Source organism: Rhinopithecus bieti, unplaced genomic scaffold, assembly GCF_001698545.2.
Source record: "Rhinopithecus bieti isolate Rb0 unplaced genomic scaffold, ASM169854v2 scaffold_72, whole genome shotgun sequence".
Lineage (NCBI taxonomy): Eukaryota > Metazoa > Chordata > Mammalia > Primates > Cercopithecidae > Rhinopithecus > Rhinopithecus bieti.
The window spans coordinates 370,311-388,423 of NW_016803042.1; the positions used below are offsets into that span (position 1 = coordinate 370,311).

General features: G+C 40.2%; 1 protein-coding gene across 1 annotated transcript in view; it reads left to right on the plus strand.

The window, feature by feature from the left end:
* The window catches only part of PKP2 (plakophilin 2), a 117,599-nt gene that overhangs the window by 95,185 nt on the left and 4,301 nt on the right, over positions 1 to 18,113 (plus strand). The window contains exons 10-11 of the mRNA XM_017886048.1: positions 10,922 to 11,075; positions 16,878 to 17,067. Coding sequence (XP_017741537.1) covers positions 10,922 to 11,075; positions 16,878 to 17,067 — 344 coding nt within the window. The remainder of the gene's footprint in view (positions 1 to 10,921; positions 11,076 to 16,877; positions 17,068 to 18,113) is intronic.

Genomic DNA, 18,113 nt, shown 5'->3' on the forward strand with positions numbered 1-18,113 from the left:
AAATATATATATTGAAAGAAAAAAAGATACTGATTAAATTATAAAAACAATAAGACATGACAATTATTTGTTTCATTATATATTAAGCAGGCTCAGTTTAAAGTAAGTTGATTAACATTAAAGTCATATCCAAAGGCCCAAAATGAAATGATTCTACTTCCCAATGTTTATACATTTTCTCCCACTGATCTGATAATCCTGTTCCTAAAATCCAGACATCCACATGAGAGTTCACAAGGGGTCCTTATGGCTTAGACTATTTGTTTGGTTGTTTGTTTTGGGTTTTTTTTTTTTTTGGTTTTTTGCTTTGGTTTTGTTTACGTTTTTGTTTTATGTTTGTCTGGTCACTATTGGGCTATCACTGACCATTATTTAGATTTATAACCTTCAATCTTGTGATGAATTGGTTTTGAAAACTGCAAGCTACACTTTTTTATTTCTCTAGTAAGCTCCTGGAAGTCAAGACATTTTATATTTTCAAAAATACAATTCTCACCTTCAGACTGACTGTGCTTGCGATAGTTTACAGCTACAGCCAGGAATAACAAATGCAAGGACTGTGATCAGTTAACACAGATTTGACCGAATATAGATCCAAACTTCTAAGTGGGTTATAGAAAGTCAATTGGCAGGTCGTTTGTATGGAAATAGTGATGGGTTTTCCCATTTAAAAGTTAATAATGGCCGGGCGCAGTGGCTCATGCCTATAATCCCAGCACTTTGGGAGACTGAGGCAGGTGGATCACTTGAGGTCAGGCGTTCAAGACCAGCCTGGCTAACACGGTGAAACGCCGTCTCTACTGAAAATACAAAAAATTAGCTGGCGTGGTGGCGGGCGCTTGTAGTCCCAGCTACTCGGAGAATGGCGTGAACCCAGGAGGCAGAGGTTGCAGTGAGCCAGGATCACGCCATTGCACTCCAGCCTGGGTGACAGAGCGAGACTCCATCTCAAAAAAAAAAAAAAAAGTGTAAATTAATTAACCTGTGTAAATTCCCAAAACTTGAACAAGAAGAAATAGAAAAGATGACTAATTATCAACCGGTAAATAAACTGAAATGATAATGAAAGACATCTCCCTTTAAGATTTTTTTCTCAGCTCAGTTAGCTTTCTGGGTGAACACAGATTCCATGTCACCGTGGAAGTGAGTGACAGATACGCAGCAATGTAAGTTGAGGATCCCTAATCCAAATTTTCAAAATCTGAAATGCTCCAAAATCCAAAACCTTTTTAGCACCAGCATGACACCATGCGTTGAAAATGTTACACTTGACCTTATATGGCGAGTCAAGTCAAAACGCAGGCACACAATACACAGTTTACTCGGCATCCCCAAGCAGAAAAGAAAAAAAAAACAAATCCCTCCCAGCTCCCTTCAGCTGCCATATATCTTTTCCACAGACACCCAGTTTCCCCCACACAAGCAAGCACACCCACAAAGGATAGTAAAATGGCATGTGTGCAGGCCAGGCATGCTGATGGCAGGTTTCCCACAATGCCCCACATGGAGCCAAGACCTACATGCATGACTCAACTGTGTTTGTTTGCTTACTGTTTGCTCTGTGGTATAAAGGTATTGCTGAAAATGACAAAATGACCTACAGATACCCCTTAGGCTGATAAAAAGAGGAAGCATTTATGTTTACCTCTAGCACAGAAAGCCAAGCTGTTGGAGAAACTGGACAGGAGTATATGAAACATCCATATATGACCTGAAGAAACAGAAGGATACATTGTTGAAGTTCTGTGCTGAAACTGATTCACAGAAGTTAGTGAAAATTAGAAAACTGCATAAAGCCAAACATGAAGATCTTGATCATGTATTGAAAGTGCGGATCTTTCCACGTCACAGGGAACACATGCCACATAATGGTATGCTGACCGTGAAACAAGCAAAGATTTTGATGAACTGAAAATTAAAAGGGAATGTGAATAATCAATAGGCTGGTTGCAGAAATTTAAGAAAAGACACAGCATTACATTTTTAAAGATTTGTGATGATAAAGCATCTGCTGATCACAAAGCAGTGAAGAAATTCATTGAGTTTGCCAGTCATGGCTAATGAAAATCTGAAGCCAAAACAAGTCTATAATGCTGATGAAACATCACTGTTTTGGCATCATTGCCTCAGAAAGACACTGACTACAGCTGATGAAACAGCACCTACTAGAACTAAGGCTGCCAAGGACAGAATATGCTGGGATGTGTTAATGCATCAGGCACACATAAGTGGGGTGATAGATAAAAACTTGTGTCCTCACTGTTTTCAAGGAGCAAGTTTCTTACCAGTCTGTTATTATGCTAACAGAAAGACATGGAGCACCAGGGACATCTTTTTTGATTGGTTTCACAAACATTTGGTACCAAGTGGCTAATGCTTGCTGCAGGGAGACTCGACTGGATGATGACTGCAAGATTTTGTTATTACATGACAATTGTTCTGCTCATCTCCCAGCTGAAATTCTCATTTTAAAAATGTCTATTCTATGTACTTTCCCTCAAATGTGACTTCATCATTTTAGCCATGTGACCAGAGTATCCTTAGATCAATAAAGAGTACATTAAAAAAACACTTTTCTTGAACAGCATGCTGGCTAGCAGCAGTGTGCAGAGGTGTGGGTGTGAGAAAGTGTTCAAAAGGAGTTTAGCCTGAGGATGCTCTATATGCTGTTGCCATTGCTTGAAACAGGTGTGCATGCCTGGCACAACTCCGGCCTACAGCTGTGTCCAGTGGTAATGATAAACTAGATGGTGGCTTTGAAGAATTATATATGTCAAGTGAGAAAAAAAGATGGCTGAACTCCTTACCTTTGCAAAAAAATAGACTTCATAATCCGTCAGTAAGCTGGAAGAAGTGAATACTAAAGAAGTTTTTAACATTGATAACAAGTCTCCACTTGTTCATTCATTGACCAATGGTGAAATGGCCAAAATGATTCTGAATAAGGTAATCATGATAATAGTAATGTTGTTAACACTGCAGAAAAAGTGCCTATAGATGACAGGGTGAAATTGTGTGATGGGCTTATTGAAGAACTAGAGCAGCAGGCATTCATAACAGAACAACTCATTCTATTTATAAAATCAAAGAGAGACTGCTAAAATAAGAGCCATTGTTGAGTTGGGAACCAAGAGGGCCCATTAAGAAGCAGCTGCAGCCCACAGTACAGAGAGGAATGAAAGCGTCGAGTGAATTCAGCACCTTCAGCTGAAATATCCAGGTTCTCACACTGGGACTGACTAGACAATCATCCTGACCTGGAGAGAATAAAGAAAAGCAGAGTGGGCCAGTGGCCCACCCAGGAGCCTCACGGAGCCAAAGGAACCCCCACCCCTAGCAGAGGGAAGCAGTGACTGATTGTGCAACCCGCCCAGGAAACCATGCTTCTCCCACAGATCTTTGCAACCTGTGGATCAGGAGATCCCCTCATGAGCCCACACTACCAGGGCCTTGGATCCAATAAACAGAGCTGTGTGGAGCCTCAGCACAGGTACACACAGAGACAAGAGTTTTACATACTCCACCCTGGAATTCCCAGCAAGGTGACAGATACCTTTGTACATTCCCCTAGGAAGGGGGCTGAATCCAGGGAGCCAAGCAGCATTGTTCTGAGGGCCCTACTTCCACAGCACCTCACAAGTTAAGACCCACTGGCATGGGAATTCCAGCCAGCCAATGGCAACACAGTGAGTCTGCCTGAAACAGGAGGGAGTTCCCTGGGGGAGGGGTGGCTACTATTTCTATGGTTCGGTAAACAGCACATTCCAGCCTGCCAGCTCCAGAGAGTCTGGGTGGTCTAGATGAGGAAGGGATACCCCCCCAACACCACACAGCTGCTGTGCCAGATTGTGCCCAAACTGCTTTAAAGTGGGACCCCGATCCATTCCTCCTCACTGGGCAGGGCCTCCCTGTGGGGGGCCTTTAATTACTCCAGCCAGGCTTATATGGACAGAGAGCTCTGATCTCTCCCTGGGATGGAGCTCCCAGCAAGAGGGGAGGCTGCCATCTCTATGGTTCGGTCAACTGAGCTGTTCCAGCTTGCCTACTCTAGAGAGTCTGGGCAGTCCGGATGAGGAAGGGTCCTCCCAAACACAGCACAGCTGGTCTACAGCCAGACTGCTTCTGTAAGCAGGTCCCTAATTCCATTCCTCCTGACTAGGTGAGACCTTTCAATAAGGGTCTCCAGACACCTCCAAAAGGAGCATTTGGGCCAGAAGCAGGTCAGTACCCACCCTGGGATGGAGTGTCCAGAGGAAGGAGCAGGCTGCCATCTTTGCTGCTTCACAGCCTTCACTGTTGATACCTCCAAGTACAGGAAAAGCAGAGGCAACTAAGGTCTGGAGCAGTTCCCCAGCAAACCACAGTAGCCCTGTGGTTGCTAACAGTCAGTAGCCTGAATGTGAAAAGAAAAAAAAAAACCAACAACAAACAAACAGAAAACAACAACATCATCAACAAAAAAGAGCCCACAGAAACTCCTTCAGAAGTCAGCAGCCTCAAAGGTCAAAGGTAGATAAGCCCACAAAGATGAGAAAGAATCAGTGCAAAAACACTGAAAACTCAAAAAAACAGAGTGCCTCTTCTCCTCCAGATGAGAAGAATGACAACACCTCTCCAGCAAGGGCTCAGAACAGCGATGAGGCTGAGATGGCGGAGTTGACAGAAGTAGGCTTCAGAAGGTTGGAAACAACAAACTTCGCTGAGATAAAGGAGCACGTTGTAACCCAATGCAAAGAAGCTAAAAATCATGATAAAATAATACAGGAGCTGATAACCAGAATAGCCAGTTTAGAGAGGAACATAACTGACTTGATAGGGCTGAAAAATATAACATGAGAACTTCACCATGCAATCACAAGTATCAATAGCAGAATAGACCAAGCGGAGGAAAGTACCTCAGAGTTTGAAGACTATCTTTCTGAAATAAGACAGGCAGACAAGAATAGAGAAAAAAGAATGAAAAGGAATGAACAAAACCTCCAAGAAATGTGGGATTATGTAAAGAGATGGAACCTGCGACTGATTGGGGTACCTGAAAGAGACAGGGAGAACAGAACCAAGTTGGAAAACATACTTTAGTATATCATCCCAATAGAATTTCCCAAACCTAGCAAGACAGGCCAGCATTCAAATTAAGGAAATGGAGAGAACTCCAGTAGGATACTCTATGAGAAGATCATCTCCAAGACACATACTTACCAGATTCTAGGTCAAAATGAAAGAATAAATGTCACAGGCAGCCAGAGAGAAAGGCCAGATCACTTACAAGGTAAGCCCATCAGACTAACAGCAGACTTCTCAGCAGAAATCCTACAAGCCAGAAGAGATTGGGGGCCAATATTTAAAATTCTTAAAGAAAAGAATTTCCAACACAGAATTTCATTTTCAGCCAAACTAAGCTTCATAAACAAAAGAGAAATAAGATCCTTTGCAGACAAGCAAATGCTGAGGGAATTCATCAATACGAGGCCTACCTTGCAAAAGCTCCTGAAAGAAGCACTAAATATGGAAAGGAAAAACCATTACCAGCCACTATGAAAACACATTGAAGTACACAGACCAGTGACACTATGAAGCAACCACATAAACAAGTCTGCAAAATTACCAGTTAGCATCATGATGACAGGATCAAATTCACACATAACAATACTAGCCTTAAATGTAAATGGGCTAAATGCACCAACTAAAAGACACAGAATGGCAAGCTGGATAAACAACCAAACCCCATTGGTGTCCTGTCTTCCATGTCACATGCAAAGACACACTTAGGCTCAAAATAAAGGGATAGAGGAAAATTTACCAAGCAAATGGAAAACAGAAAAAAGCAAGGGTTGCAATCCTAGTTCTGACAAAACAGACTTTAAACTATCAATAAAGATCAAAAAAAGACAAAGAGGGGCATTACATAATGGTAAAGGGTTCAATTCATCAAGAAGAGTTAACTCAGCTCTGGATCAAGCAGACCTGATATCTACAGAACTCTCCACCAAAAAATAGCAGAATATTCATTCCCCTCCTCACCCTATAGCACTTACCCAAAACTTGTTCATATAATTAGAAGTAAAACACTCCCTAGCAAATGCAAAAGAACCGAAATCATAGGAAACCATCTCTCAGATGACAGTGCAACCAAATTAGAACTCAAGATTAAGAAATTCACTCAAAACTACACAAGTACATAGAAATTGAACAACCTGCTCCTGAATTACTTGTGGATAAATAGTGAAATTAAGGCAGAAGTCAAGAAGTGATTTGAAATTAATGAGAACAAACAGACAGTGTACCAGAATCTCTGGGACACAGCTAAAGCAGTGTTAAGAGGGAAATTTGTAATCCTAAATGCCCAGATCAATAAGCTAGAAAGATCTCAAGGTGGCCAGGCACGGTGGCTCGTGCCTGTAATCCCAGCACTTTGGGAGGCCAAGGTGGGCAGATCACAAGGTCAGGAGATAGAGACCATCCTGGCTAACAAGTTGAAACCCCGTCTTTACTAAAAATACAAAAATTAGCCGGGTGTGGTGGTGGGCACCTGTAGTTCCAGCTACTTGGGAGCCTGAGGCAGGAGAATAGCGTGAACCCAGGAGGCAGAGCTTGCAGTGAGCCGAGATTGTGCCACTACACTCCAGCCTGGGCAACAGAATGAGACTCCATCTCAAAAAAAAGAAAAAAGAAAAGATCTCAAGGTAACAACCTAACATCACAACTAAAAGAACTAGAGAACCAAGAGCAAACAAACCCCAAGGCAAGAAATAGCCAAGATCAGAGTTGAACCGAAGGAGATACAGACACACACACAAAAAAAAACCCTTCAAAAAATCAACAAATTCAGGAGCTGTTTTTTTGAAAAAAAAAAAAAAATTAATAAAACGATCTGCTAGCTAGACTAATAGAAAAGAGAGAAGAATCAAATAACACAATCAGAAATGATAAGGGGGATATCACCACTGACCCCACAGAAATACATACAACCATCAGAGAATACTATAAATACCTCTATACGCATAAACTAGAAGATCTAGGAAAACATGGATAAACTTCTGGACACATACATCTTCTCAAGACTGAACCAAGAAGAAATCGAATCCCTTAATAGACCAATAATGAGTTCTAAAATTGAGGTGGTAATAAATAGACTACCAACCACAAAAAACCGAGGACCAGATAGATTTACAGCTGAAATCTGCCAGAGGTACAAAGAAGAATGGGTACCATTTCTACTGAAACTATTCCAAAAAATTGAAAAGGAGGAACTCCTCCTTAACTTATTGTATGAGACCAGCATCATCCTGATACCAAAACCTGGCAGGGATATAACAACAAAAAAAGAAAACTTCAGGCCAATATCCCTGACAAACATCGATACAAAAATCCTCGGTAAAATACTGGCACACTGAATCTAGCAGCATGTCAAAAAGCGTATCTACCACCATCAAGTGGGTTTCATCACTGGGCTGCAAGGTTGGTTCAACATTTGCAGATCAATAAATGTAATCCCTCACATAAACAGAACTACAGACAAAAACCACATGATCTCAATAGATGCAGAAAAGGCCTTTGATAAAATTCAGCATCCCTTCAAGGTAAAAGCTCTCAATAAACTACTGCCCAAAGTAATTTATAGATTCAATGCTATCCCCATTAAACTACCATTAACATTCTTCACAGAATTAGAAAAAAAAAACTATTTTAAAATTCATATGGAATTGAAAAAGAGCCGAATAGCCAAGACCATCTTAAGCAAAAAGGTCAAAGCTAGAGGCATCATGCTACCTGACTTCAAACTGTATTACAAAGCTACCATAACCAAAACAGCATGGTACTGGTACAAAAGCAGACACATAGACCAGTGGAATTGAATAGAGAACTCAGAAATAAGACTGCACACCTACAACAATCTGATCTTCAGCAAACCTGACAAAAGCAAGCAATGGGAAAAGGATTCCCTATTTAATAAACCGTGCTGGGCGAACTGGCTAGTCAAATGCAGAAAATTGAAAGTGGACCCCTTCCTTACACTTTATACAAAAATTAACTCAAGATAGAGACTTAAATGTAAAACCCAAAACTATAAAAACCCTAGAAGAAAATCTAGGCAATACCATTCAGGACATAGGCAACGGCAAAGATTTCATGACAAAAACACCAAAAGCAATAGCAATGAAAGCAAAAATTGACAAATGGGATGCAGTGAAACTAAAGAGCTTCTGCACAGCAAAAGAAACTATCATCAAGTGAACAGACAACCTAGAGAATGGGAGAAAGTGTTTACAGTCTATCTGCCTGACAAAGGTCTAATATCCAGCGTTTACAAGGAACCTAAACAAATTTACAAGACAAAAACAAAAAAAAAATTAAAAAGTGGACAAAGGACATGAACAGACTCTTCTCAAAAGAAGACATACATGTGGTTAACAAACGTGAAAAAAAGTTCAACATCACTGATCGTTAGAAAAACGCAAATCAGAACCACTGTGAGATACCATCTCATGCCAGTCAGAATGGTAATTATTAAAAGTCAGAAAACAACAGATGCTGATGAGGTTGCAGAGAAAAGGAACGCTTTTCCACCATTGGTGGGAGTGCAAATTAGTTCAACCATTGTGGAAAACAGTGTGGTGATTTCTCAAAGATCTAGAGGCAGAAATACCATTTGACCCAGCAGTTCCATTGTTGGGTATATACTCAAAGGAATATAAATCATTCTCATAAAAAGATACATGAATGTGTGTGTTCACTGCAGCACTGTTCACAATAGCAAAGACATGGCATCAACGCAAATGCCCATCAGTGATAGATTGAATAAAGAAAATGTCATACATACACACCATGGAATACTGTGCAGCCATAAAAAGGAACGAGATCATGTCCTTTGCAGGGACATGGATGGAGATGGAAGCCGTTATCCTTGGCAAACAGAAAGCCAAGCACCACATGGCCTCACTTATAAGTGGGAGCTGAACAATGGGAACACATGGATACTTGGTGGGGAACAGCACACAGTGGGGCCTGTTGGGGACTTGGGGGGATGAGGGAGAGCATCAGGAAGAATAGCTAATGTGTGCTGGGCTAGGTGATGGGATGATCTGTGCAGCAAACCACCATGGTACGCATTAACCTATGTAACAAACCTACACATCCTACACGTGTACCCCTGAACTTAAAAGTTGAAGAAAAAACCATTGTTAATGAGGCAGATGACTCTAGAGGCAACATTTTGCAAAACCACCCAACAGAATGCCTCCTCATCCCTAAAGGACCCAGTTCCTCATCCCTCAATTGCTTTTCATGTTTCTTCTCACTGGAAAAAAACAAACAAAAAACAGTAGACAATAACCTTTCCATCAAAACACAGCATGGTAGTTAGAGACAGAAAGCCTGCCGTTGTCTGTTGCTGTTAGACAGCTGAGACAGGTATTCTGGTGATGCTACTGTGCTGCTTAGTTACCTGAACACATTATTTTTTTTAACTTTTAATGGCATACCATATTTTTAACTATTGAGTACATGTGTAAGAAAATGATAGCCTATCGTAGTATATGAATTCAGAGTCAAGAATAATGGTGATGCCAAACAACCACAGATTGTCCATGTGGGTGGCTGAGATAGTGACACCTTTGCTTTCTGATGCTTCCATGTATACAAACTATTTCATGCGCAGAATTATTACAAATATTGTATAAAATGACCTCCAGGCTATGAGTATAAGGTGCATATGAAAGATAAATGAATTTCATGTTCAGACTTAGTTCTATCTATCCCCAAGATATCCCCAAGATATTTCATTGTACATTTGCAAATCTTCCAAAATCTGAAAAAAAACCAAAACAGTTCTGGTCTCAAGCATTTCAGATAAGGGATATTCAATCTGTATGGCTAAATTCTACCAAGCCCAAAAGAAGAGATTATTCTTGTATTACACAAACAGCTAAAGGAGATAGAAAAAGATTAAATACTACCCAACTAACTGAATGATGTTAGTATAACCTTGATTCTAAAAGTGAAAAGGGTAGTACAAGGAAAAGGTTAATCCATTTTATTTATAAACACAGATGCAAAAAAAGTAATAACCTAATTAAATCCAACATTGCATTGCATTACATTTATTTGTTTGTTTGCTTGTTGAGACAGAGTGTTGCTCTGTCACCCAGGCTGGAGTGCAGTGGCACAATCTTGGCTCTCTGCCACCTCTGTCTCCCAGGTTCAAGCTATTCTCCTGCCTCAGCCTCTTGAGTAGCTGGGATTACAGGCACGCACCACCATACCTGGCTAATATTTTTGTATTTTTTAGTAGAGACAGGGTTTCACCATGTTGGCCAGGCTGATCTTGAACTCCTGGCCTCAGGTGATCCGCCAGCTTTGGCCTCCCAAAGTGCTGGGATTACAGGTGTGAGCCACCACGCCCAGCCCCAAGATTGCATTTAAATGTACTGAATAAACAGTTTTTATCTAGTAATTGACTTGAAAACCTAATTTAGACTAGTTTCATCACAGTTCTAATTTTTAAAACATCTTCAGCCGGGCATAGTGGCTCACTCCTGTAATTCCAACACTTTGGGAGGCTGAGGCAGATGGATCACCTGAGTCAGGAGTTCGAGACCAGCCTGGCCAACATGATAAAACACCATCTCTACCAAAAGTACAAAAAAATTAGCTGGGTGTGGTGGCACACACCTGTAATCCCAGCTACTCCGGAGGCTGAGGCAGGAGAATCACTTGAACCTGGGAGGTGGAGGTTATGGTGAACTGAGATCACACCACTGCATTCCAGCCTGGGTGACAGAGAGAGACTCCATCTCAAAATAAACCAATAAAATAAAAATAAAATAAAACATTTTCATCAACCTCTGGTAATCTACAGAAAACTTAATATTATCATGAAATCAAACACAATAGCACTTATAAGATGTGTCTCACAAAACAGATGCCGATGTCAGTGGCTCAGGCAGTTGTCCAGAAGGAAAATGGCCTGCAGCACACCCGAAAGATGCTGCATGTCGGTGACCTAAGTGTGAAAAAGACAGCCATCTCGCTGCTAAGAAATCTGTCCCGGAATCTTTCTCTGCAGAATGAAATTGGTGAGTCGGTATAAGTATCTATGTGTAATATGTACATGCTGAAGATACAATGCTATGAAACATTGTCTATATCCCCTCCCGTTCACAAAGATGCACTGGAAATGGAAGTAAGGAGTAGGTGATAAACCGGCCTGCCTTTTCTGCTGCCAGGTATCACAAAGAGGCTTTCTCGGTGGATCTCACCAGAGATTTTTTTAAATACCCAACATTTTTTAAAAAATTACTACAAAAGAAAAATTTTAGAGCATACTAATAATTAACAAGATAAGTAATACTGTTGATATTTTTCACTGGGTGGCACCCTCAGTCACACCATCCAATGAAGTCTTATCCATATAGTTGTCTTTCAGAATGTTCTCTCTGTGGCTCTCTTAAGCACCATAATTCTAGAACATTTGAAAAACACATGTAATGGTAATTTACTTTAGTAGTTTGGCAGTGCGTTGGACTATTAAAAAAATGGATAAGCAGATAATCACAATATAAAGACAAAAAAGGAGTCACTGAATATAGCAAATTTGGCATCTTTTTTTGGGTAACTGCGATGAGACGTATTTTGCCTTTGTATTATTGACAGAGATGATAATGGTGTTACATTATCAAATAACATAATTTTTTATTTATTTGCTTATACCAAGAAGTATGTGATAAATGTTTGTTGTATCAAGTAGAAAATTACAAAATGAGATGATAGAAAGATAATGCTAAACTTAAACATGCTTCGTAATGCTCTATAAATAGGTCGTTTCTAACAACTCAAACTCAGTTTTTCACATTTCACAAAAAATATAAACAGTATTTTGCTTGTTTTAATGGATTAGATTTTTAAATATGCACACATATAGCCCCAGAGATATTAAAGGCTGCAGTTATGTTTTAGTAATGTCATTTTCAAAGCCAGCCAGCAGCACATTTGACAGGAGGTTTTATACAATGGTTTCATGCTCATTATGAGTAGAGACAACCTGGAACATTCTCAGTGAATCTGAAAGAGACCTCACCATAGGCACTCTCAAAATTATTAAAATGCTCTCCCCGTGGTCTTTTGTGCTGAACTTCAATAGAGGTGTATTATCCTTCCCTTTTTTGTTCTTTCCCCAAATGAAAAATTGACTCCATCTTTAAAACACCGCCAAGGTAAATAATGGCACTGTACACATTAAGCATGTACCTTCAGGGCAGAAATGCTGTTGGCCTCAGGCTCTGCAGTCCCCTAAATGTTGGGAAGGTATAGCCGTAGCCACCTGGTTTATAGTAGATGATTCTGTTGATACACTTCACTTTAAGTATAACAGAGAGAAGAGGCTTCAGCAAGATAAATGCAATTTTAAAATTCCAAATTGGCTTCATGTCAAATATATAAGTAAAAGGACTTCTCTTAATTCAGAATTTTAATAGCCAGACATAAGTGAAAATCATCTTGAACATACGCTTTGTGTTTCTCACCAGAGCTTTCTAAGCCAGGTAACTTTCCCTGTTCTCACCTGCAATAAAGTTGTTACATTTTACTTACATCTAGAGAAATAAACTTGAAACTTACATTTTTTCAAAAACGTAAACATAGGCAATGGGGCATGGTAACAGAATAACAGATTTCACACAGAAGAGGCAGGTATGTATCTCACAGTGCTACTTTGCCAGTCAAGGCCTTTCATTCTATAGTTTAACTTATTAAAAGGAGGAAGCCTTCTGATAATAGCATCCATTGAGAGCTTACCACATGCGCAGTACTATAATACACTTAACATGCATTGATTCATTCCCTCAAAATAACCCTGTGACATAGACATTATTATCTCACATTGCAACTTAGGGAAAAACAAACAGAGACGTTAAATAGCTTGCTCAGGCCATAGAGCCATAAAGTAGCAGAACCAGGACTGAAACTAAAGCCCTCTGGCTTTAGATGAACACTGAGCTCTCCACAGTATGCTGTGTGCTTGAACCACAGTCAAAAAGAAAGAGTTCAGGCCTGTGAGCAGAAGGTATGTCTTACCTGTCAATCAGGTCCAGGTATTATGATGACATATCATTCAGTGCCTTTTATTGAGTACTTGTCCATTTCAGGAATAATGATCAATGCTGGAAACACAGAAATAAGTAAGATAATTGGCTTCAAGGAACCCACAGTGTCATTTGAGGTTGAGACAGTCACACAATTCATTACAATCCAGTATCACAGAGAGAGAAATGTGCTTCAAGATGCCATGTGAACACAGATGAAGGCACACAATAAAATTAGGCAGTATTTGTTAATTCCTGATCAATGCAACACATATTCGGGAACTGTGGGGATCAGCAAAAGCAAAAGATGCATGCTTTCTGTCTTTTAAGAAGAGTCTAAAGTGGTTAGAGGAAAAAGAGGAAAACATACATGAAAATAACTATTACAAAAAGTTTAAGCACAAGTTCATATTGACCAAAATATGTACCATAGGACAAGTTCCAGTGGACTTGTCAAATAGTAATACCTTTTTAAATTGTCCAATAAATTTTTGGGTACAGGTGGTGTTGGGTTACATGGATAAGTTATTTAGTGATGATTTCTGAGATGTTGGTGCACCTGTCACCTGAGGAGTGCACACTGTACCCAATGTGTAGTCTTTTATCCCTCACCCCTTCCTACCTTTCCCCCAAGTCCCCAAAATCCACTATATCACTTATTCCTTTGCATCCTCATAGCTTATCTCCCACTTATAAGTGAGAACATACAATATTTGGTTTTCCATTCCTGAGTTATTTCACTTAGAATAGTGGTCTCTAATTTCATCCAATTTAGCCGCAAAGGCCATTATGTCTTTCTTTTTAATGGCTGAGTAGTATTCCATGGTGTATGTATACCACATTTTCTGTATCCACTCATTGGTTGATTGGCTCCATATTTTGCAATTGTGAATTGTGTTGCTATACACATGCATATACAAGTGTCTTTTTCATATAATGACTTCTTTTACTTTGGGTAGATACCCAGTAGTGGAATTGCTGGATCAAATGGTAGTTCTACTTTAGTTCCTTAAGGCATCTCCATACTGTTTTCTATAGTACTTGTACTAGTTTACATTCCCACCAGCAGTGTAAAAGTGTTCCCTTTTCACCACATCCATGCCAACATCTATTATATTTTGATTTTTAAATTATGGTCATTCTTGCAGGAGTAAGGTGGTATCTCATTGTGCTTTTAATTTGCATTTCCATGATAATTAGCAATGTTGAGCATTTTTTTCATGTTTGTTTGAAGCTTATCAAAAAAATTTTCATATGCCATTTGTATATCTTTTTTTGAGAATTGTCTATTCATGTCCTTAGCCCACTTTTTGATGGAATTATTTGGCTTTTTTCTTGCTGATTTGAGTTCCTTGTAGATTCTGGATATTAGTCCTTTGTCGAATGCAGTTTGTGAATATTTTCTCCCACTCTGTGGGGTATCTGTTTACTCTGCTGATTATTTCTTTTGCTGTGCAGAAGCTTTTTAGTTTAATTGGATCCCATTTACTTATATTGCGTTGTGTTGCGTTTGCTTTTGGGTTCTTGGTCATGAACTCTTTGCCTAAGCCAATGTCTAGAAGAGATTTTCCATGATTATCTTCTAAAATTTTTATGGTTTCAGGTTTCAGATTTAAGTCTTTGATCCATCTTGAGTTGGTTTTTGAGTGAAAGATGAGGATCTAGCTTTATTCTTTTACATGTGGCTTGCCAATTATCCCAGCACCATTTGTTGAATATGTTGAATAAGGTGGCCTTGCCCCACTCTGTGTTTTTGTTTGCTTTGTCAAAGATCAGTTGGCTGTAAGTATTTGGCTTTATTTCTGGGTTCTCTATTCTGTTCCATTGGTCTATGTGTCTTTTTTATTTTCTGTAGCCTAATTGTGAAAGTGACGTGTCTATTTTTTTAAATACCTTTCTTGTTAGTACCAAAAAAAAGCCAAACTCAAACTTACAACCAAGAAGTTATATACATAGTAGAAAAGTACATTTAAAATAGTTTATTTCTCTTTTTAGAATGGTAGTATTACTTATGTATTGAAAAAAACCTTGGGAAGCAAAGATTATTCATTTATTATTTATTCACTTATTTAATTGTACTTTTTAAAATAGAGACAGGGTCTCATTATATTTTCCAGACTGGTCTCAAACTCCTGGGCTCAAGTGATCCTCCTGCCTCGGCCTTCTAAAGTGCTGGGATTACAGACATGAGCTACTGTGCCTGGCCTCAAAAATGATTTTAGTTTGGCCGGGCACGGTGGCTCATGCTTGTAATCCCAGCACTTTGGGAGGCCGAGGCAGGCAGATCACGAGGTCAGGAGATCAAGACCATCCTGGTTAACAAGGTGAAACCCCGTCTCTACTAAAAATACAAAACTTAGCTGGGCATGGTGGCAGACGCCTGTAGTCCCAGCTACTCGGGAGGCTGAGTCAGGAGAATGGCATGAACCCGGGAGGTACAGCTTGCAGTGAGCCGAGATCACGCCACTGCACTCCAGCCTGGGCAACAGAGCGAGACTCCGTCTCAAAAAAAAAAAAAAGAAAATGATTTTAGTTCACTATTAATACTGTTGTAGAAAACAGCTCCTATTAACATTTTTCCTCAGGTTTCTTATGTGGGTTTTTTGGTAATATTGTGTATTCTTTTATTTTCTTTCTTTTTTTTTTTTTTTTTTTTGGAGACAGGGTCTCTCTCTCTGCTGCGCAGGCTGGAGTATGGTGGCGTGATCTCTGCCCACTGCAACCTCTGCCTCCCAAGTTCAAGCAATTCTTGTGCCTCAGCCTCCTGAGTAGCTGGGACTATAGGCACAGGCAGGTGCCACCACGCCCAGCTAATTTTTGTATTTTTGGTAGAGACGGGGTTTCACCGTGTTGGCCAGGCTGGTCTTGAACTTCTGACCTTAAGTGATCCACCCGCCTCGGCCTCCCAAAGTGCTGGGATTACAAGTGTGAGCCACCAAACCTGGCCAATAATATTATGTAATTTTTATATAAATAAATATACTGATTTTTCACACACACTATTAGCATAATTATTTTCTTTTTATTACACATGCTCCATAGATAGGTTTTGTGATGAATAATAGTCTTTGCAGGTGTGTTTTAGTTCATCATATTCCTATTATTAGGATATTCAGGCTTTTAGTTTTCATTTACATGTAGTACTGTCATAAAGATCTCTGTAGAAAGCTTTTCCATTTTCAAAGTGATGTTTTAAGATGTATTCCTAGACATGGAATTACCGAATTGAAGAAGATGAAAATGTTTTAAGTTCTTGACATTTCTGCCAAATTACATTCTGAAAAGATTTTCAATGTGCTGAGCACAGAGTATCCTCTTTTCAAATATTTTAAAAAATTTGTTATTAGGGAAATTACATCTTTCCATGTGTTGTTAACCAGCTGTGTTTCTTTTTAAGAATGTTCCTGGCCAGGTGCGGTGCCTCACGCCTGTAATCCCAGCACTTTGGGAGGCCGAGGCGGGCTGATCACAAGGTCAGGAGATTGAGAGCATTCTGGCTAACACAGTGAAACCCCCTCTCTACTAAAAATACAAAAAAATTAGCTAGGTGTGGTGGCGGGCGCCCGTAGTCCCAGCTACTCAGGAGGCTGAGGCAGGAGAATGGTGTGAACCCAGGAGGCAGAGCTTACATTGAGCAAAGATCGTGCCACTGCACTCCAGCCTGGGCACAGAACAAGACTCCGTCTCAAAAAAAAAAAAAAAAAAAAAAAAAGAATGTTCGTTACCCAAAATGTATTGAGATTTTGGGATTAAGAAACAATCTTTTAAATCAAGTGTTCTTTTTTTTTCATTTTTTAGCCAAAGAAACTCTCCCCGATTTGGTTTCCATCATTCCTGACACAGTCCCAAGTACTGACCTTCTCATTGAAACTACAGCTTCTGCCTGTTACACATTGAACAACATAATCCAAAACAGTTACCAGAATGCACGGGACCTTCTAAACACCGGGGGCATCCAGAAAATTATGACCATCAGTGCAGGCGATGCGTAAGTACTTCAGCTTCTGCCCGTCAGCGGCCTCCCTTTCCCCTCACCACCCTGTGTGTAAACAGCCCAGTTATGAATGTGCAGTCAGGGTCATCATGTGCAACATGGCGGCAAACAGGATGCAAAGCCAGGCCAGATCGTCTGGCCAGCCCTCAGTGACCAGCCAAGGAAAGAACTGAAGCCACCACACCACATGCTTGTCCCTTCTCTTCTGAAGTATCGAGAGAGGGTCAGACTCCAGAGCTTCACTTGGTAGTGCATTCCAGCATTGTATTGGCCTAATGAATTAGTTTCCCAGAGCCACAGCCGTGATTTAATAACAGCAGAATGTAGGCAAAGCAGGAGTCCTCCGGACAGATATGTGCCCTTTTCCTCATTTCCATCTTAGGAGGCAACGTCACACCAGGTGGCTTAGAAGAAGCAGTGATGGGCTGGGCACAGTGGCTCATGCCTGTAATCCCAGCAGTTTGGGAGGTCCAAGCAGGTGGATCACTTAGGTCAGAAGTTTGAGACCAGCCTGGCCAACATGGCAAAACCCTGTCTCCACTAAAATACAAAAATTAGCTGGATGTGGTGGCGCGTGCCTGTAATTCCAGCTACTTGGAAGACTGAGGCTTGAGAATCGCTTGAGCCCAGGAGGCAGAGGTTGCAGTGGGCCACGATCGTGCCACTGCACTCCAGCCTGGTTGACGGAGTAAGATTCTGTCTCAAAAAAGAAGAAAAAAAGAAGCAGCAGCAGCAGTGATGGCACAGGAGAAGCAGTGAGGGGTAGCCTGATGAGAAAGTCTTGCTTTCACAGTTTTTTCTCTATCTTATCTCTTCCACATTTTATTCCCTTTTGAGAATAGAAGGTCCAATGCAGGTCATTCCATATCTGTGTTCCTGTTTTCAACTTTTCCCTATTTAAAAAAAAAAAGTGAGAATGAAAATGCTTCTTTAACCAAATTATTTCCTATTAGTTAATTTAGAGTGATGAGATTGGAAAGGGGCATGAAGATTATCTTTTTCTCTTTATACAATTCGGAATTGTTTGACTTTTTACAAAT